Here is a 22,311-nt window from a genome sequence, read left to right as displayed (position 1 = left end):
GGTATATTCTTATGTCCTCCTTCCATTGTTTAGAACTCGGGGGTATTTATAGGGAAGTTTAGTGTTACCTGATGTGCCTGCCCGTAGGAGCAGGATCGTACCTCTGATGGCGTTTGACATTGCTATTGGAGTTGCGTGAAGAACCGAACTGCCGCAGGGTATGGGCGTGCCTCGGTCGTCATTCTCCTCTGCCTCGGCCAAGCGTGTTGGGTCAGACAACGATGAAGTCGTTGTCTGAGAGTGGGTAACGTCAGCGCACATCACGTCGACATTATTGCCCTCTTTGGGCAGAGTGTCATCCAGGCGTGGCTGACGTCGGGGCGCATCATGTCGCCATTATTACCCTCATCATATCCCCCCCCCCCCCAAAGAAGCTATGCCTCGGTTGTTGCAAAAGGTACCGCAGTAGTCTCAGGCGACATGAGGTCGAGCACGTCTCGGGAGACATGAGGCCGAGGAGCATGTCTCGGGCGGGCAGGCCGCGCCGAGGAGGTGGTCTCGGGCGACATGAGGCCGAGGAGCATGTCTCGGACGGGCATGCCGCGCCGAGGAGGTGGTCTCGGGCGACATGAGGCCGAGGAACACGACGCAGGCGGGCTGGCCGCGCAGGCGTGGTCTCGGGGAGCATGGAGCCGAGGAGCGCGATGCAAGCAGGCTGGCCGCGTAGGTGTGGTCTCGGGGAGCATGGAGCCGAGGAGCATGACGTAGGCGGGTTGGCCGCGCAGGTGTGGTCTCGGGGAGCATGGAGCCGAGGAGCACGACGTAGGCGGGTTGGCCGCGCAGGTGTGGTCTCGGGGAGCATGGAGCCGAGGAGCACGACCTGATGGCCGAGGAGCACGTCTCGGGCGAGCAGGCCGCGTCGAAGAGGCGGTCTCTGGCGACATGAGGCCGAGGAGCACGTCTCGGGCGGGCAGGCTGCGCCAAGGAGGTGGTTTCGGGCGACATGAGGCCGAGGAACATGACGCAGGCGGGCTGGCCGCGCAGGTGTGGTCTCGGGTGACATGAGGCCGAGGAACACGACGCAGGCGGGCGGGCCGCGCAGGTGTGGTCTCGGGCAACATGCGACCGAGGAGCACGACGCAAGCGGGTAGGCCGCGCAGGTGTGGTCTCGGGGAGCATAGAGCCGAGGAGCACGACACAGGCGGGCTGGCCACGCAGGTGTGGTCTCGGGGAGCATGGAGCCGAGGAGCACGATGCAGGTGGGCTGGCCGCGCAGGTGTGGTCTCGGGGAACATGCGACCGAGGAGCACAACGCAGGTGGGCAGGCCGCGCAGGTGTGGTCTCGGGCAACACGCGACCGAGGAGCACGACGTAGGCGGGCAGGCCGCGCAGGCGTGGTCTCGAACAACATGCAGTCGAGGAGCACAGCGCAGGCGGGTAGGCTCGAGAAGCTACTTATGCTACTTTCCCTCCTTGCCTACTTAACAGTGGCGGGGGCTGAAAACTACTATATCTGATTTCCTCTCTGAGGGGGAGCTGGTTGCTTTTGCCGCATGCTTTCGGACGTCGAGATCGAGGCATCAGGGCTCTGCCTCTTCAGTGGGATCGCCACGTCAGACCTTCATTATGGCAGGGTGTCCTTCGGCATTCCTAACGTGACGTGACGGTTACGCACGTGCGCGGGTGGGCTGCCGCCCATACTCAGGAGGCGAAGGGGCGCTGGTTCTGGCAGGATATCTCCCTTAAATAGCGAGCGCCCAGCTTCGTTCTTACCTCTCGCTGCTGAGTCTCCTTCAGGTCTTGCCGTCCCCTTTCCAATCTTCCTCCTCGCCTCCTGCATCGCCCTTCCTTTCCCCATAGTACCTCCCCGTTAAAGTCAGTGAAGATGACATCCTCCTCTTCCTCTCCTTCTTCCCCTTCCCGCGGAGCTGCGGGGGGATGTCCTCCACCGTCCCCCGTTCAATCTTCTGATGGGGAAGCGACGCGGGCCCTAGAGGCCTTGATGTGGCCGCACGACATGGACTCCACCGTAAGTGGGTCATCGCTGGGGGGACTCTGGGAGTGCTATAGTATCCCGGAGGACTATATCCTCAGTGCTCCCGAATCGGGACAACGGGCCTATGACCTGGTCCTGAAGGGTTTTGCGTTGACTTTAGACGCCCTAGAGGCGGGTCTGTGCTTTCCACTTCACCCCCTCATTGTGTCTTGCATCTCCCTCTGGCGGATTTCACCGTCTTAGGTGGTGCCAAACTCCTGGCGATACCTAGTGGTATTCCTGGGGGAATGCCACTACGCCAACATCACCCCTACCCTCAACCTATTCCTTTCTTGTTACCGTCTCTCCAAAGGTTCGGGGGGTTACTTCCTATCTGCTCGGGCGGGCTTTCGAGTCGGGGGGGCCCCTTCCAACAACAAAGAGTGGAAGGGGAGGTTCTTTTACGTTAGCTGTGCGAAGGACTGGGGCTTTGGGGTTCGGTGGTCCGCGAGGGCGATCGACAACACCGCCCCAAGCCTAAGTGAAGAAGAGCACCGGGATCTGGGGAGGCTCAAAGAGGTTCTCCCCAGTTCCCAAGCCATCCGAAACATGACCGAGATATGGCTGGTCGAGGCGGGTCTCAGTCCGACGCCTCTGGGTACGTCAATAGCACTTGGTTCGGACATTTCATGGCTTAATCTTAGGACTAACGCTTTTCCTGTTTCTTGCAGAGATGGTGAACCTTCGATCGCTTCTAGGCGGTCGGGCATCGCAAGCTCCCCCTCCAACACCGCCGGCCGATCCGCAGCCCGGCTCGAAGGACGCCCCGTTGGAGGTCGAGGTCGGGCGCCCTCGGAAGAAGGTGAAGACAGCACCTTCCAAGGGGGCTGAAGCGGGCCCCCGTCGAGGCGTGGCCGGGCCTAGTCGGCAGGCGGCTGGGAAGGGCCCGCGCCCTCCCTCCGTGCGCGACCTGTGCCGATTGCCCGCCGGGGACGAGGAGCCGTTCCTGACGTGGCTGGTGGGCGAGATCCCGACCAGGGAGGCAAGTGACCCCCTGGTTGCCCGCTGGGGAGGCCTGTCCCGGGGGGACAAGGTGTGGGCCGGAGGGGACTCCTCCGCGGCATTCCTCCGAGGCGCACTTCATCCCGACATGGCTCGGGATTTATACACCCTGCCCTCGGAGGCTCTACTTGGCAAGTCCACCAAGTCCCTGACCTGGGTAAGTGCTTCTCCTCCCACCTTGGGTTGCTTCTCCGATGCTGTTCTTCCTGACCCGTCTTCCCTCTTACAGGGCCTTCATTATGCGACGGCCCTGATGGACAGGGTGCGTGACGTCGGCCGGGTCGTCAGGGGCCTCATCAGCCACAACGCTGAGCTCCGTCGTCAGGTCGAGGAGGCCCGAGCCGGGGCCGGCCCGGAAGCCGTGGCGGCCGCCGAGAAGCGCGTAGCGGACTCGGAGGCGGAGGCGGCTCACCTCAGGTCAAAGCTCGAGGCATCCGGGGATGCGAATAAAGAGCTCCAAAAACCCGTAAGGTTGGAGCGGACCGAGCTCCGTTTGTTGAAGACGGAGGCGGGCACCCTTTAGCGGACCGAGCTCCTTTAGCAAGAAGCTAGAGGAGGCGAAGGCGGAGGCGAGGGCGGCTTCTGAAGTGCTTGCCGAGGAGGCTCGTCTCCGACCTGACAAGGACAAGGAGTTGATTGCGATGTACAAGAAGTCCGAGGGGTTCGAACTCGGGCTGACGCGCACGGGGCGGGTTTCCTTTGAATACGGATATCGGATCGCCACGTCCCTCTTCCGTGCGTGCCACCCAGGCCTCGAGGTGGAGGAGGACCCCTTCAACCCCCATCTCGAGGATCTTGAGGTGGACATGCCCGAGGATGTCCCCTTCGACGACCGGCTGGACACCCCACAGGAATGAGAGGAGTCTTGTATTTTGGTTTTTTCCTAAAGTGCTAATCGGTCTGTAAGTCGGGGTCGAGTCTTGTAATCCTCATTTTTGTTTAAATAAAAGAAAATTTTTCTTCTCTTGTGTGTTGCCCAGCTTCCGCTTCCCGTAGATGAAAAACTTCTTAAGGTTTTGGACGTTCCATGTTCTCAGCAAAGAAGAGCCATCTATTGTCGCGAGCCGGTATGTGCCCGGTCGGATTATTTCGACGACCCGATAAGGTCCTTCCCATTTGGGGGCCAGCTTTCCCCCTGCTCGGGTCGGGTTACTGACTTCGATCTTGCGGAGGACCAGGTCATCTAACTTAATTGGTCGGGGGTGTACCTTTCGATTGTAGACCCTTGCGACGGCTCTTTTATAAGAGAGGGCCTTCAAGTGTGCGTTGGCACGTCGTTCCTCGAGCATGTCAAGGTCGGCTCGAAGTCCCTCGTTTGTGGTTCTCTCGTCATAGTTTTTTGTCCGAGGGGTGGGAATGGCTACTTCGGGCGGTAGGACAGCTTCGGTCCTGAACGCGAGGCTGTAGGGGGACTCTCCAGTCGCGGTTTTGGGGGTGGTGCATAATGACCATAAGACGCTCGGGAGCTCGTCCGTCCAAGCCGATCGGGCTGCGAACACTCTTCTTTTGAGCTCGTCTAGAATGGACCGGTTGGTTACCTCCGCTAGCCCGTTCGTCTGAGGGTAAGCCACCGAGCTGAACTTCAGCTGGATCCCGTGGCTTTCACAGAACTCCCGGAACTTTCCGCTGGCGAACTGAGGCCCATTGTCTGTAATGATGGTTTTGGGCAGGCCAAACCGAGTCACTAGGTTCCTCCACACGAACTTTTCTATTTGTCGCTCCGTGATCGTCGCCAGTGGCTCGGCCTCAACCCACTTGGTGAAGTAATCCACTCCCACGACGATGTATTTCCGCTGTCCCGAGGCTGGCGGGAAAGGTCCGAGCAGGTCCAGACTGCTAGTCATAAGTGCCCAGCAAGCCAATCACGTGAGTGATGGCACGTGTGACTTGATACAGAATCTTTTTGCTTATTATATTTTGGCGTATATCACTTTATAACTATTGCATAAATGCATATATATTGTGATGTCCTTGGATTTGTGCAATGGGAATCGGATCGTGATGAGATCACGATAATGAGATCGATTCACCTTTAAACACATATCCTAAATAATCCCGGTCATAGGTTACTCGAGAGGGACATCGTGATAACCGGATAGACTGGTGTGCTGTATACCCGTCCATATGATGGATGCAGCTGGTCTCATAGCTGCTCGTGTAGGGACACTAGGGATACAGTACAGGTGCTCATTGGAGAATGAGTTCACTGATTGATCCACTTACGGAATGCTGGATGGTTGATGATGCCTTATTGTCAGACAACGATTCCGTAGTCCTAGTGGTGTATCTGGTTCTTAGACTTGAGACACCAAGGATGTCCTGTATGAGTGCTCCACTCTTTGATACCAGACTTATAGGTTTGGCTGTTCCCAGATCTAGTACAACTGGTCATTGGGAGTGGTAGTCGACCTTACGAGGGCTATTGAGTGTCGATAGAGGATCATCCACTCTCGGTATCATGAGAGGAATATCCCATGTGTTCTTGCTCAGACAAATCCCTGGCCAGGGTCATTCGGGTTGAGAGAGAAAGAGTTCTCCGGGAGAATCCGATTAGAGCGAGACTCGAGTAGAAACCGTATGGGTCTGACAGCACCATGCTCGATATACGGTCTCTGGGATATTAGATGGATGAGGGACTATAGGTACATGGTAACTGAGGACAGACAGGTCCAATGGATTGGATTCCCCTGTATCGTCTGGGGACTACGGCGTAGTGGCCTAGTACTTCCGTAGTCGATGAGTCAAGTGAATTATTACAGAGATAATAATTCACTTAGTTAGAAAGAGTTCTAACAGGTATGACTCACGGCCAGCTCGATATTGGGCCTAGAGGGTCACACACATATGGTAGGCATTGCGATGAGTAGAGGTTCGGATATGAGATATCCGACGGAGCCCTTGTCTTATTGGATGCAGATCCAATACCCACTAGGGAAAGGACCCATTAGGGTTTTTGACACGGGATCTCTATAAATAGGAGGGATTCACAGCCTCATAGGCTAGAGTCTTTGCTTGCCCTTCCTATTCTCCTCTCCCTCTCCACCTCAGAGTAGGCCTGGAGTTTTGAGGAGCGTCATCGCAACCCTGCTGTGTGGATCACCGCTAGAGAGGAGGACGCTTGACCTCCTTCACCCTCTCCTAAGGATCTGCAAGGAAACAGGGATATACGATCTCCCTAGGTAACACAATCTCTATACGCAGTTTTGTGTTTTTGCGGATTTTGCGCACCAATCTTCGCACGACGATGAACATCTTTTTGGGAATCGGGGATTTTTGTTTTCTTGTTCTTCCGCTGCGCATATGATGTCGCCCCCCCAATGATTTCCCAATAGTGGTATCAGAGCCAGGTTGTTCGTGCGAATGATTGGTTTTTGAACTGCATGTGTTGTGTTTAGGAAGAATATTGACGTCAAAATCGTTGACGCAAAAGCGAGGAAGGGCAGCAACAGTTGCTGCCCTCGATCTGCATGCCTGCAGCCACCAACAGCCGCAGCCAGGCAGCACAGCGCCGGCGCATGCGCCGGCGCTATGCCTGCAGCAGCCGGCCGGCGGTCTGCTTGCAGCAGGCTTGCTGCCGACGGGGCTGGCAACCCACGGGCAGAGGCGCCGCAGGGCAGCGGCGCCTGCCGCCGAAAGGAAGCGGCGCCTGCCGCCGCAGGGCAGCGACGCGCGACGCCTGCCGCCGCTACTCCCGCGGGCGAAACCCCCCCCACAGGGGCGGCCGCCCGGCGGGACAGCACCGCTTGCGGAGGCAGCGACGCCCGAAGGGGGAGCCCACCTGCAGCGACGCCTGCCGCCGCTGCTCCCGCGGGCGAAACCCCCCCCACAGGGGCGGTCGCCCGGCGGGACAGCACCGCCTGCGGAGGCAGCGACGCCCGAAGGGGGAGCCCACCTGCAGCGACGCCTGCCGCCGCTACTCCCGCGGGCGAAACCCCCCCCACAGGGGCGGCCGCCTGGCAGGACAGCACCGCCTGCGGAGGCAGCAGCGCCCGAAGGGGGCGCCCACCCGCAGCGGCGTCGTCGCCAGCGGGCCCTCGCCCCGCCGCACAGGCGCCGCCGGCAGGGTGGCGGCGGCGGCAGCAGCGAAAAGGGGAAAGGGTATTAGGGTTTTCTACGCAAAAGATAGTTTTGCCCCTCGGAATTTGAGAAATTCCAGTTTCTGTCTTTTGTCCAAATTACGAAAATACCCTTAGGAATTGAGAAATTCCCTATATATCCCTGATTTCAGAAAATATTAATTAATTAAAAGGTTTAGTTGATTATTATTTTTATTATTATCTAGTAGTCCTACATGATGATGATTATTTATACATGTGATGTATGATGAGTGGACGGATGATCATGGACCGTGTGATGTGTGTACTTGTGATTATTATTATTGAGGTCTGCGAACCTCCATTATATTTCTCGTTTATTGTCGGGCCTGCGTGCCTATGATTAAGTTGTAATCACATGAGGAGGCGCAGCGGGAGCGTGGAAGCCATAGCGGGACCCACGAGACGGACGATCGTGATGCATGGAGATGCATCAAGATGTCGACGGAACCAACAAGGACGAGATGGACGATCACAAGGCATGGAGATGCACCGTTGCACACATAGATCTTGATGTGAGTGATTAGGCCTACTGGCTCGGGCCTAATCATATTAGGTTGTGGTCCATGATCATCTGGTGTGATTGCTTATACACATACTAGATATGTATATATATTTGCATGCGATGTAGATATATATTAAATATGTATATGTGTGACATGTCATATTAGGAGACCAAATCATAGAAACATCTCTCGATAATATTAAGTCGGTAAACGTGAGGCAATTAGATTGACCCACGTGGCCTTCCATCGTTATGAGTAGGAACCGAATCCCGGTGTAGGTTGAGTTGGTCGAGTCCCTCGAGACTCACCTATATCGCGATTCGCTATCTTGCTTACGACATAGAGATGTCACCGGTGACCTGAGGGCATGATATGCTTGGTCGAGTCCCTCGAGGGTATATCATCAAATCAGACTCATCTTGTAACGAAGGTGTTGACTTAACCGAGCATCATGGTTGGTCGAGTCCCTCGAGGCCATGGTGATTCGGAGGCCGAACAGGACGGGAATCACAAGGAGTTGTGATCGGCAAGAGTTGTCTACCTTTTAGGCTTAGTGTGATTGGTCGAGTCCCTCGAGGTTACACTAAGACGCTGATTGGATCCTGATCCCCACTAGAAGTCTGCCGGAGACTTCCGTTTCACGTGCTGAGGGTGTCGCGTGACTCGTTAGTAAAATAGTGGGAGCATATTAAGATAGAAGTCCATATCTTGATAGTTTATTTCTTGCAAAATCTGCATGTTATTTATTTTTGCTACATCTTTATTTTCAGAAAATGTCGCTTTCAAATCCCTTACGTGGCATACTTGATGTCAACCGCCTCACTGGTCCAAATTATACGGATTGGCTCCGTAACTTGAGAATTGTTCTCACAGCGGAGAAAATCGTGTACGTCCTTGATACAGTGATGCCTACGCCCGAAGAAGGGGCAAGCGAGGATGAGATCGCTCGCTACGTGAAGTACATTGATGACTCCACTCTTGCTCAGTGCTATATGTTGGGCTCTATGACTCCAGAGTTACAGAGACAACATGAAAAGATGGATGCCAGATCCATTCTCCTACATGTCCGCAAATTGTTTGAGGAACAGGGAAGGACTCAACGATATGAGATATCCAAGAGCCTTTTCCGCGCTAGGATGACTGAGGGGACACCGGTTCAGAACCATGTCCTAAAGATGATTGAGTGGATAGAGAAACTCACAGGTCTAGGAATGGTCCTAGAGGATAACTTGTGTATGGACATTGTGCTTCAGTCCCTACCAGATTCCTTTTCACAGTTCATAATGAACTTTAATATGAACAAGCTTGAGGTGACTCTCCCAGAGCTCCTCAATATGTTGAGGGAGGCAGAGAGTACTATTAAGAAAGAGAAGCCAGTTCTCTACACTGGTGAGACCAGAAAGAAAAGGAAAGCAGAAAGGTCCCTTAAGAAGGGAAAGGGCAAGGGCAAACAAGGTAAAGCAAAGGTTGCTAAGAAAGACCCAACAAAGGACAAAGGCCAGTGCTTCCACTGTGGTAAAGATGGGCACTGGAAGAGAAACTGCAAAGAGTACCTTGCAGAAAGGGCGAAACAAAAGCTTGATGAAGCTTCAGGTACATTCATGATCAGTCTTCATTTGTCAGACTCTTATGATAACACATGGGTATTAGATACCGGTAGTGCTTATCATATATGCAATTCGTTGCAGGTTCTGGCAAGGCCTAGGAGACTAGAGAGAGGCGAGATGGACCTCAAGATGGGTAATGGAGCAAAAGTTGCTGTATTAGCTGTTGGCGAGGTCGCCCTACATCTGCCTAGTGGAGCTTTTATTGCATTAGATGCATGTTATTTTGTTCCTTCTATTATCAAAAACATTATCTCCATTTCATGTTTAACAGTTAGTGGATATAAATTTGTTTTTGAGAACAATGGTTGTTCGATATTATTAGATGATAAGATCATCACGAAAGGAACATTGCATAATGGTTTATTTATGTTAGACACCACTCCACATATCATGAATATAAATGTGTCCAAAAGGAAACGAGATGAGTTGAACAGTGCATACCTGTGGCATTGTAGGCTAGGTCACATCCATGAAAGAAGGATTCAAAAGTTGCTAAATGATGGATATCTAGATCCATTCGACTATGTGTCATATGCAACTTGTGAGCCTTGCATTCGTGGAAAACTGACCAACTCTCCATTTAGTGGAACTGGAGAGAGAGCCACTGAGTTGTTGGAACTCATACATAGTGATGTATGTGGACCCATGTCAACTCATGCCATTGGAGGTTACTCCTACTTCATTACATTTACTGATGATTTCTCAAGGTATGGATATGTGTACTTAATGAAGTACAAGTCCGAGGCCTTTGAGAAATTCAGAGAGTATAAGAATGAGGTGGAGAACCAGACTGGAAAGAGTATCAAAACTCTTCGATCAGATCGAGGAGGTGAATACTTAAGTACAGAGTTTACTCAGTTCCTCAAGGACCATGGGATATTATCCCAATGGACACCTCCTTATACACCTCAGCTCAATGGTGTCTCTGAAAGGAGAAATCGTACATTATTAGATATGGTACGGTCCATGATGAGTTTCGCTGACCTACCCATCTCATTCTGGGGATATGCCCTAGAAACCGCAGCTTACCTTCTGAATAGAGTTCCAACTAAGTCGGTAGTGTCTACACCATATGAGATATGGAAAGGGAAGAAGCCTGATCTTAAAGTAGTTAAGATTTGGGGCTGCTCTGCCCATGTTAAAAGACACAACCCCGATAAGTTAGAATCAAGGACAGGGCGATGTAAATTTGTGGGATACCCCAAGGAAACTTGTGGGTATTACTTCTATCATCTCGAGGACCAAAAGGTCTTTATAGCTAAGAGAGCAGTGTTCCTTGAGAAGGAACACATTCTTGACGGAGACAGTGGGAGAATGATAGAATTGAGCGAGGTTGGAGAACCAAGCTCAAGCACCACTCTACAGCCCGAGTCTGTTCAGGTATCTAATACACAAGTTTCAACTTTACGCAGGTCTGATAGAGTATCTCATCCTCCTGAGAGATATGTGGGACATATTAGAGCAGAGGATGTAGAGGATATTGATCCTCAGACCTACGAGGAGGCTATTATGAGTATAGACTCCGGGAAGTGGAAAGAAGCCATGAATTCTGAGATGGATTCTATGTACTCCAATAAGGTTTGGAACCTAGTTGATGCACCCGAAGGTATTGTACCCATCGGTTGCAAGTGGATCTTTAAGAAAAAGATCGGAGTAGATGGAAAGGTAGAGACCTATAAAGCAAGGCTAGTGGCTAAGGGGTATCGTCAAAGGCAAGGTGTTGACTACGACGAAACTTTCTCACCCGTAGCAATGCTAAAATCCATCAGAATTCTATTGGCTATTGCAGCACACTATGATTATGAGATCTGGCAGATGGATGTGAAAACCGCATTCCTCAACGGGAACCTGGAGGAGGAGGTGTATATGATGCAACCTGAGGGATTCGTGTCCAAGAACTGCCCAGATAAGGTGTGTAGGTTGCTTAGATCCATTTATGGACTAAAGCAAGCTTCCCGAAGTTGGAACATAAGATTTGATGAGGCAATCAGATCTTATGACTTCGTTAAGAACGAAGATGAGCCTTGTGTATACAGAAAAGTAAGTGGAAGCGCTATTAGCTTTTTGGTGTTATATGTGGATGACATCCTCATCATTGGGAATGACATAGGAATGCTATCCACAATAAAGGCTTGGTTATCTAGACACTTCTCCATGAAGGACTTAGGAGAAGCATCTTATATCTTGGGGATTAGAATCTATAGAGATAGATCCAAAAGGATGCTTGGCTTGTCTCAGTCCAGGTACATAGAAACTATTGTCAAAAGGTTTGGCATGGAAAATTCCAAAAGAGGTCTCATACCGATGAGACATGGGATATCGCTTTCTACGAGTATGTCCCCAAAGACTCCAGAAGAAAGGGCGAACATGGATATGATACCTTATGCCTCAGCAATAGGGTCTATCATGTATGCCATGCTATGTACTAGGCCTGATATAGCGCATGCTCTGAGTGTCACGAGCAAGTATCAGGCGGATCCAGGCTTGGAGCACTGGAAAGCAGTAAAGTGTATCCTTAAGTACTTGAGAAGGACTAAGGATCTTTTACTAGTATATGGAGGTAATAGCCTTAAGGTTGAAGGCTACACTGACTCAAGTTTTCAGTCTGATGTCGATGATAGCAAGTCGAATTCAGGGTATGTGTACACCTTGAATGGAGGAGCAGTGTGCTGGAAGAGTTCCAAGCAAGATACCACTGCTGACTCGACCACAGAGGCGGAGTACATTGCTGCATCAGATGCAGCAAAGGAGGGAGTCTGGTTGAAGAAGTTCATCACAGATTTGGGAGTCGTGCCGGATAGTGAGGAGCCGATTTCCCTATATTGCGACAACAACGGGGCAATTGCTCAAGCGAAGGAACCTAGGTCTCATCAGAAATCTAAGCATGTTCTGAGGAGGTTCCACCTTATCAGAGAGATCGTGACCCGAGGAGATGTAGCAATGGAAAGAGTTCCATCCGAAGATAACATTGCAGATCCACTAACAAAGCCATTGTCTCAGATTGTCTTTGAGCGTCACAGGGGTCTGATGGGGATCAGACACATAGGTGATTGGCTTTAGGTCAAGTGGGAGATTGCTAGTCATAAGTGCCCAGCAAGCCAATCACGTGAGTGATGGCACGTGTGACTTGATACAGAATCTTTTTGCTTATTATATTTTGGCGTATATCACTTTATAACTATTGCATAAATGCATATATATTGTGATGTCCTTGGATTTGTGCAATGGGAATCGGATCGTGATGAGATCACGATAATGAGATCGATTCACCTTTAAACACATATCCTAAATAATCCCGGTCATAGGTTACTCGAGAGGGATATCGTGATAACCGGATAGACTGGTGTGCTGTATACCCGTCCATATGATGGATGCAGCTGGTCTCATAGCTGCTCGTGTAGGGACACTAGGGATACAGTACAGGTGCTCATTGGAGAATGAGTTCACTGATTGATCCGCTTACGGAATGCTGGATGGTTGATGATGCCTTATTGTCAGACAACGATTCCGTAGTCCTAGTGGTGTATCTGGTTCTTAGACTTGAGACACCAAGGATGTCCTGTATGAGTGCTCCACTCTTTGATACCAGACTTATAGGTTTGGCTGTTCCCAGATCTAGTACAGCTGGTCATTGGGAGTGGTAGTCGACCTTACGAGGGCTATTGAGTGTCGATAGAGGATCATCCACTCTCGGTATCATGAGAGGAATATCCCATGTGTTCTTGCTCAGACAAATCCCTGGCCAGGGTCATTCGGGTTGAGAGAGAAAGAGTTCTCCGGGAGAATCCGATTAGAGCGAGACTCGAGTAGAAATCGTATGGGTCTGACAGCACCATGCTCGATATACGGTCTCTGGGATATTAGATGGATGAGGGACTATAGGTACATGGTAACTGAGGACAGACAGGTCCAATGGATTTGATTCCCCTGTATCGTCTGGGGACTACGGCGTAGTGGCCTAGTACTTCCGTAGTCGATGAGTCAAGTGAATTATTACAGAGATAATAATTCACTTAGTTAGAAAGAGTTCTAACAGGTATGACTCACGGCCAGCTCGATATTGGGCCTAGAGGGTCACACACATATGGTAGGCATTGCGATGAGTAGAGGTTCGGATATGAGATATCCGACGGAGCCCTTGTCTTATTGGATGCAGATCCAATACCCACTAGGGAAAGGACCCATTAGGGTTTTTGACACGGGATCTCTATAAATAGGAGGGATTCACAGCCTCATAGGCTAAAGTCTTTGCTTGCCCTTCCTATTCTCCTCTCCCTCTCCACCTCAGAGTAGGCCTGGAGTTTTGAGGAGCGTCATCGCAACCCTACTGTGTGGATCACCGCTAGAGAGGAGGACGCTTGACCTCCTTCACCCTCTCCTAAGGATCTGCAAGGAAACAGGGATATACGATCTCCCTAGGTAACACAATCTCTATACGCAGTTTTGTGTTTTTGCGGATTTTGCGCACCAATCTTCGCACGACGATGAACATCTTTTTGGGAATCGGGGATTTTTGTTTTCTTGTTCTTCCGCTGCGCATATGATGTCGCCCCCCCAATGATTTCCCAACACAGACCCCATTGTGCGAACGGCCATGTGCAATCGATGGGGGTGAGCGGGACCGCGGGCTGCCAGGGTGCGCGGGCGTGCTCTTGGCACGAACTGCACCGTTGCACGTAAACCTTCGCATCCCGGCACATGGTCGGCCAATAGTACCCTTGGCGAAGTATTTTATGCGCCAGGGTTCGCCCGCCAATGTGCTCCCCGCAGACTCCTTCGTGGACCTTGGCCAGAACCGTTCGAGCTTCGTCGGGCTCTAAGCACCGTAGGAGAGGGTGTGTGAAGGACCGCTTATAGAGCTGTCCGCCCATCTCGGAGTACCACGCCTGCGTATGGTGCAGGCGGCGAGCCGTAGCCTCATCGGGGGGAAGGGTCCCGTCTCGCTTGAAGCGTAGCATCTCTTGTACCCACGTGGTCGACGGGCCGCCCGAGGCCGCAGCAGCAATTTCAATGGCACGGAAAGGGAGCTCCTCGACCTCGGGCCGGGCTTCGGGGGCTGATTTCGACGCCAGCTTAGCTAGTGTGTCGGCTCGCTCGTTCTCGCCCCTCGGGACATTAGATAATGTAAAATGAGGGAACTTGGCGGTCAGGTTCTTTACCTGTGCTAGGTACTTCGCCATGATTGGTTCCCGAGCCTCGTATCCGCCGCTGAGTTGCTCGGCTACCAGCTGCGAGTCGGTGAGGACGTGTATGACAACCACTTGCATTTCGAGGGCCAACCTGAGTCCTGCTAGGAGTGCCTCGTATTCCGCCTCGTTGTTAGTGGCTTGGAACCCAAAGCGGAGGGAACGCTCGAATGATCGCCCGTCGGGAGCTAGTAGCACCAGCCCCGCGCCGGCACCGTTTGAGTTGGCCAATCTGTCCACGTGCAGGACCCATCCTTCAGAAGGTTGCTCGAGATCCACATCCTCGATCTGAGTTCATTCCGCGATGAAGTCGACCATGAACTGCGCTTTGATAACGATTCTTGGCACGTATCGTACGTCATACTCGCCGAGCTCCACCGCCCATTTTAGAAGACGCCCTGCATGCCGCTCGGCCACATCAGTCATATAGCGCCCGAGCCATGCCACTCAACCACATCAGTCATACAACGTCGAGTCATGCCGCTCGGCACATCAGTCTATCGCACCCAGGTCGTGCTGACTGGTCACTTCAGTCCTCAAAACCCGAATCATACCGTCTGGTCATGTCAAACTTCATTACCCGAGCCATCCAGCTCGGTCACACCAGCCTACGCCGCCCAGGTTGTGCTTCTCGGTTGCATCGACCTGAGCCGTGACACTCTGTCACGGACAAACTTCTAAACAAGATGTTTGATGTAATGCTCATGTATGTCCGTGTCTCTTGGCATGTTCTTGCCTTGTATAGAATGTAGAGGGGCGGCCAAAGGCTTAATAGTCCCATTTTAGTTGGGTTGGTGGCCTCTTTAGGCTTGTAAATAAAGGTTGTGTCATGTGGACATGTGTGAGAGATTTTCGATCTGTAATGGATCATTTTACCCTTTGTTGTGCCACTGTTCAGAGCTTGTAAAGTCTGTTTGTAATTTGCTTTGTCTATGAAGTGTTTTTCGGACATGTTTGCTTGTGGATCCCGATTGAGGCGTTCTCTTTAACCCGTTCTCTCTTTTGTTGGTCCTAAGGGACAATGGGAGGCTTCGGGGAGGCTGACCTTTGCGGACGGACGCGCGAGGGTGCCGCACGACTTAGGCAAATCCAGCTAAGTCCGTGTCATATGGTATCAGAGCGGGACAAGCACTCATAGAAACACTTGACATGCAAACATGGGGGACCTAGCGGGGCTGCGTTGAGGGCAGTCAGCAACGCGCGATCGTTTGAGGGAAAACAGGCATGGAGATGTAGGGAAAAGAGTCGCTCAGAGGAGCGGGCATCTAACATTGGCATTCAGAGGAATGGCCAACCCTTCGCGCAAGAGGCACCACGAGAACAGGCAAGCTTGGAAGAATGCGGAGCGCACAAAGGTTGGGATGGCTGAGTTTGAGCTACGGCTCAACGTTGACAACTTTACTTGATGGTGCTCAAGGCAAGCGAGGCGCTTGGCAAAGGTCGAGACCATGCAAAGTGGAATGAGTTGCTCAGCGACCGAAAGAGTTGTGCAAAGCTCACAGAGGTGAGGGGAATTGCTAACTCGAAGAATTCGGTACTCATGCATGGGCTTGTATGCGGACGATGGATTGTTCGTGGACATCCCAAGGCGGTCGAGACTCAGCGCCATGGAGCATTGAAACTTTCTCTTCAGCATGCGAAGGATACGTCCGGAGGAGGCTGAAGTGTGCAACGAGTTCAGCATGTTGCTAGGCCTTGAGGGGTGCAGCGGTGGCTGTATTGACGTGGAGGCGCAATCTAGCAAGTGCATTTGCAAGAGGCAGAACAATGCACAGTTTGTTCAGCAGATCGGAGTAGTCCAAGGGGATGGTGGTCTCCGAAACGAAGAGAGATATTGCTCCAACGGGATAGTTATCCAGGAGGGATAAGTCTCGGCTCTCCAAAGGGAGAATCATGTGAGATGGACTTCACATGTTGAGGAGGAGTACCTCACAAACAACAACTCCACGAAGCTCAATGGACCGAACAAGCAGCGAGGAGTTGTCGCATGATCTCGCTCGAGAGAATGCATTGGTGGATGCATTGCGAGATCAAGTGGGGGAGCGACCTGAAGCAACTTAAATGAAGGCACACTTAGAGTCGATATGGAGATCGGACTCAAGGGAGGGCTGACCCGTGGAATGGTGGGCACGAGGGCCACCATCGACTCAATGCAAAAACGAGGAGCGAAGCAACTTGGGTGTAACTTGGCGAAGTACCCAAGCCGCATGAAGGGAGCCAGCATAGAAGTTGGAACGTGGAGCAGAGGCATTGTGCTTTCCTTAGACAGAGGTCAAGGACATGAACTCTTGCAGAGGCAATAGTAGGATCATGTTGTTCCATGGGTCCTTCATTCTGACGGAGCAGACTCATCTTGCATGGTACCAAAGATGAAGGGAGCTTCGGGGCACATGCACCTTATCTCGGAGAAGCATTTGATGGAGGAACTAAGGCGACTCAATTTGTGGAGGCGAAGTTGGGTTCAGAAGGCCTTAGCACGGGGCAAGAGGACACAGAGGCGGGTACTCTTGAAGAATATGCCACAGTGTTGCCATTCGAGTTGCTATGAAGGAAGCGGTGCGCAGCAGAGATTGTGCTGGTAGGGGCAGAGGCCCAGGATCCAGACAATGGTGCACAAATTACAATGAAGTCGGTGGACTTCGGGAGCTACTAGGCGACGGATTGTCCTAGAGCGGTGCTTCATCTAGGTGTGACCCAAGAGTGGGTGGATGAAGGTTGATTGCCAAAGGAGCGAACAAAATCGAAGGTGGAGGAGACCCTGCGATGTATTGGCAGAGGCCACACATGGAGGGTTCATAATTCGAGTTTATTCCACAAGGATCAGAATGCAATGGAGATGTCACCAGGAGGCGACATGGTGCAGCGGATCGTGGTGGAACAGTTCGTGGCAATGCGATACACACGACTGAGCCCCGGGAGGGACTTGATCATATGGAGGTATGATCGGGAGCTACTGGAAGCTCCACTTCGGTGAACAACACGACGGCAAGAAGGGCTATGGATTCAAGGAGTGAAGGTCATGGTACCGTAGAGGCGGGTCTTCCGTGCGTGCATCGAATTTTGCTTCGGATGAAAGCCTTGGTCATCAGCATATGGGGGCTGGGTTCCACCAAGGGAAAAGTTCGAATGCAAGTACCAGTGAGTTCCATGGGAGGAACTTGATCATGCAGAGGTATGATCGAAGCAGTTGGAGAGCTGGACTGCTCCAGAGCTCATATTCGCTTATAGGAGCCTGGTAAGTCAGAGGACAAGGCCGAGTAAGCGAACGTTGCTACCAAGGAAGCTAAGGAGAACAGAATTGGTGCAAACCCTACAACGTAATGGCAGAGGCCATGCATGGGAGTTGCAGTCTGTCTTTCCATCGACCAAACGGACTGCTTGGAGAACACAGAGGTGTTGAAGCAGGGGGTCGAAAGGGGCGAGGAAGCGACGACGAGTCCAGAGGGACTTAGCTACCCAAAATCAAGCATCAGTTAGAATGGAGGTGGACTCAGAGGAGTGCCACGGAGACATTTCTACTGATCGTGAAGAAAATGGATGCAGATGCGAGGCGACGGATAGTAGGGCCATGGGCATGGCAGCGCCATGGTACCGCAGAGGCGGGACATCCGTGAAAGTCATTGACCCCTTGCTCTCACGGAGGGAGAGCGCTTGGTCGTGAAAGGGGCCGAGGAGGTGGAACATGCAGAGGCAATCTCCAAGTATCGAGACAAGGCTGAAGGGCAGAGGCCGAGGAACTTCGTAAGACCGGTGTCAACAAGTTTCTCATCAAGATAGCCGTAAGTGAAGGACTTCGGGTCATGCAAGAGTGCACGACCAAGGAACGAAGCAAGCAGTACGCGGTGCTGTACCTTTGCTACTCAGTGGAGTAGGCGGCAGGGTTGATGGAGAAGACGGTACAATCCCAGAAGCGACCTCATCTATCAGAGAATTACTCCAAGTTGGGGTGAAAACTTCCTGCATTCCAGAAGTTCAATGGCATTGAGAAGGTGAATCACAGTAACTAACTCAACGCAAGGAGTGCAAACACTTCAAGTGCTTCAGAAGTGTGAGCAAAGAGCAGGCGAAGGCCAGTAACCAGCTCGATGCATGAAGTACAACCTCGAGGAGGCGGGCGAAGTCAAGTAACCTTTGCCTTCTCAACTCTTAAGAGAATAGGCGAAACTGAGTACCCCAATTCTCTTATCTATCCAGCAGAGGAGCTCTGCACAAGTTCAAAGACCCTTTGAAGATAACGGAAGACAACAGTTGTCAAATCCTCACCAATGGTGATCAGTGCTACTGAGAGTAGATTGTCCGCTTCATTTCCCAACGAAATGCCAATCGAAAGCGGAAGTGATGCGAACCTACTTGGATGTGACAACTAACTGAAAGAAGAGTCAATGAACAGATGTTGTGGAGGAAGGACCCAAAACTTCAGAAGTTTGCGAGGCGATGCTCGTTAAAGCTCCAACAAGCATCCACCCAGTTCAAGCAGCATGTGGAATTTTTGAGAGACTGGCGCAGTAAGGATGGTCTTTTCCTTCATTTTGGTGGATCCGCAGGAATCAACGAGGATCAACACAACTCAGCCAACCCCACACCAGAGTCAGAGTCATTGGCGAGTTGAAGCAACATGGCGGATCAAAAGTTTGACTACTCAAACACAGCAGTGGAGAGCAGCTGGGAGCCAGGAGGCGCATTGCAGCTGGAGCAGAAGATTGAAGACTCAGCAAAGGCGAAGAGTTGCAGTGTTCACAAAGGCTTCGACGAGGACGTCGAAGGGATAAGTGGGGGAGAATGTCATGGACAAACTTCTAAACAAGATGTTTGATGTAATGCTCATGTATGTCCGTGTCTCTTGGCATGTTCTTGCCTTGTACAGAATGTAGAGGGGCGGTCGAAGGCTTAATAGTCCCATTTTAGTTGGGTTGGTGGCCTCTTTAGGCTTGTAAATAAAGGTTGTGTCATGTGGACATGTGTGAGAGATTTTCGGTCTGTAATGGATCATTTTACCCTTTGTTGTGCCACTGTTCAGAGCTTGTAAAGTCTGTTTGTAATTTGCTTTGTCTATGAAGTGTTTTTCGAACATGTTTGCTTGTGGATCCCGATTGAGGCGTTCTCTTTAACCCGTTCTCTCTTTTGTTGGTCCTAAGGGACAATGGGAGGCTTCGGGGAGGCTGACCTTTGCGGACGGACGCGCGAGGGTGCCGCACGACTTAGGCAAATCCAGCTAAGTCCGTGTCAACTCGGCAGCATCAATCCTTCAGAGTCCAAGCTAAGGCGCACACCAACTCCAACCAAATCACCGCACCCAACATCAAGCGACGCCGCTCGCCCAACCAAAATCCCGATAAGTTTTTCCCGATGGACCCTATCTACGATCGATCTCCGCTCCCAGAGGTTCCTGGCGTACCACCAATCGTTACACATTAGACCCGACTTACGAGATCACATCACGCCATGCGCCAGGCCCCTCAAGGAGCGACCTAACGCAAGTCGCTCTTTAGGGGGGGGGGGGGGGGGAGAGAGAGAGAGAGAATGTAAAGCACATTTTGGTAACTTGCCACTATTCACAGTCACATCAGCATCAAGGACAACACGCTGAACCATACCCCCCGGTCAATGCCATTCAGCAAAGGTCGAACAACGCCAATCGAGTACGGCACCATCCCGTGAAGACCGGGTCGGTGCCGATCGAGGACAGCGTCGTCCCATAAAAACCGGGTCAGTGCCGTCCCGTGAAGACCAGGTCGATGCCGACCAAGGACAACGCCGGCCCGCAAGAGTCAGGATGCCATTGACCAAGTGCAACGTCGCCTCGCGAAGGCCGTGTCGGCGCCGATCGAGGACAGCATCGTCCCATAAAAATTGGGTCAGCGCCGACCAAGTACAGTGTCATCCCATGAAGACTGGGTCGGCACCGACCAAGGACAATGCCGGTCCGCAAGAGTCGGGACGGTGCCGACCAAGTACAGTGCCACCCCGTGAAGATCGGGTTAGCGCCGACCAAGGACTGCACCATCCCGTAAAGACCGAGTCAGCACCGACTAAGTACAGCACCGACAATCATAAATATGATAAATACAATTGGTCCCATGGCGGGAGGATAAAAACCCCTCGTGGGGCCGGTAATCAGGTCGACTCATTTTTCCACCCAATGCTAACAAGATCTTCGGAGGGGTCGAAGTCGGGAACCCCCTTCCCGACCCCGACCTGTGTGCAGGGACCGGAGATAGAAAGGCAGGCGACCAACCAAGGGGAGCTTCCAGACTCTGAATCTAGAGCCCAAACCCAACCTCACTGGACGATGATCCCCGTCGCCCGTACAGCGACATGAACGATCTTGCGCACCCATGATCGAACCAAGTCGTACTGACTCCTCGACAAATCGAGACAAGTATGATTTGCATGTATATGAAATCGAGACAAGTAATAGATTAAGCAATTGATCACAATGTCACGATGAGTGGGCACGATATAAGATAAGCGTATGTGCGACTTATCATTGTTTTATGTATCTAATGCTCTTTGCATTATTTCATTATCTTAAAATTCTACCTGTTTCATGTGGTGATGGTATCTATCAAAAGAAAATATGTATTGCTTTATCCGAGGAAAGCAACAAATCTAAAAAAAACACAATAGGTAACTTAATCGGATCAATCATTCCTTCAATTGTTGGGGCTAAAAACTCAATAATAATTAATAAAATAAAAAAGAATAAAATTATTCCATCACCTGGAATACATTATCCTAAGAAATTATTCCATTCCTCAAAGATAAGATCGGGATTCAGCATTCCGAACATGAAGATAGGTAGCAAAATCAAAGAACATAGTATGAAAAAAATAAAGAGAAGATTATTTTTCATATCAAACCAAAAAACAGATCTTCTCTTTATATACATTAGGATAGTAATGATCATAACGGTTGTGTATAATTAATTATAGTCAATAAAAACCATTAATACATCAAATAAATAAAGAAAAAAAATAACCGACACCATTCAATAAATAAAAGATTAAAAAAATAACTAACGATTAAGAACTATCACTTACTTGACGAGATGTCTGTACACCATAGAGAACCTTAGAGCATGGATAAGCCTCTCCTTCTTCAGTTGCCACACTCCATATGCGTTGAATGTAGGTCATGGAGACCAGCTCAGTCGGTAGATAGTCAGTCCCAGAAACATTAGTTGAAGAGGGAAGGCCACCAGCTGAGATTGGTACAGGAAAAAGCTCAAGGTATTCAAAAGCTAGGGCATGACAAAGTCCTACGGAGAGGAGGAGGACGAAGCAAGCAGGTTAGGGCAAAGGAAACAAAAATTTGGTATGACACGAATCTACTCGGTTGCATTGGTTGGGGTGGTAACAAATGGATGGCTTGGAGCTGTTGCACTGGAAAGTGACTACTCCCCAACAACTCGATTAGAGATTATTAATATTAGATGAGTCTACTATGGTTCCAAATTTATATTAAGTATCACAATTAGAGTAATTATTAAAGGAGGGGGTGGGGGGGAATGATAAATCATTGATTTACTACTCACTCCCATAATAAAAATGAGAAAAGAGTTGAGGAGAATATTAATTATATTTTAAATTAATGATTCGATTTTAAGAAATAAATTAATCAAATAGATAAGAAAGCTAAGCAGGAAATGGTGTAACAATCCTAGCAATTTGCTTGCGTGGCAAAGGTTCCCCTCCCTTTAATGGGGAAACAAAATGGGTATTTGTCCCATGCAAATGACATACTTATCATTGCATACTCCCAACCGATGCAAAACCCCACAACATCATTGGATTGGATGCATCAACAAAGCTGTCACCAAAAACTCTCTCTCTCTCTCTCTCTCTCTCTCTATCTTATCCGTTACAAAAATCACTGCTTCTCAACTATATGAGAATAAAGAATTATATATATAGAAATAATTTTGAAAAATAAAATTCTTTT

At 50.8% G+C, this 22,311-nt stretch overlaps 1 protein-coding gene across 1 annotated transcript; it reads right to left on the bottom strand.

The window, feature by feature from the left end:
• Nucleotides 1-3,906: 3,906 nt before the first annotated feature.
• Nucleotides 3,907-14,796, bottom strand: LOC135616356 (uncharacterized). The gene is made up of 3 exons (XM_065115541.1): nucleotides 14,728-14,796; nucleotides 13,901-14,658; nucleotides 3,907-4,810 (listed from the first exon to the last, which is right to left on the bottom strand). The coding sequence occupies exons 1-3, from the start codon at nucleotides 14,794-14,796 to the stop codon at nucleotides 3,907-3,909; spliced, it is 1,731 nt and encodes a 576-aa protein (XP_064971613.1).
• Nucleotides 14,797-22,311: the final 7,515 nt, after the last annotated feature.

This window comes from Musa acuminata, chromosome BXJ2-7 (assembly GCF_036884655.1).
Source record: "Musa acuminata AAA Group cultivar baxijiao chromosome BXJ2-7, Cavendish_Baxijiao_AAA, whole genome shotgun sequence".
NCBI classification, from domain to species: Eukaryota; Viridiplantae; Streptophyta; class Magnoliopsida; order Zingiberales; family Musaceae; genus Musa; species Musa acuminata.
This window is presented reverse-complemented; position numbering and strand designations above follow the sequence as displayed.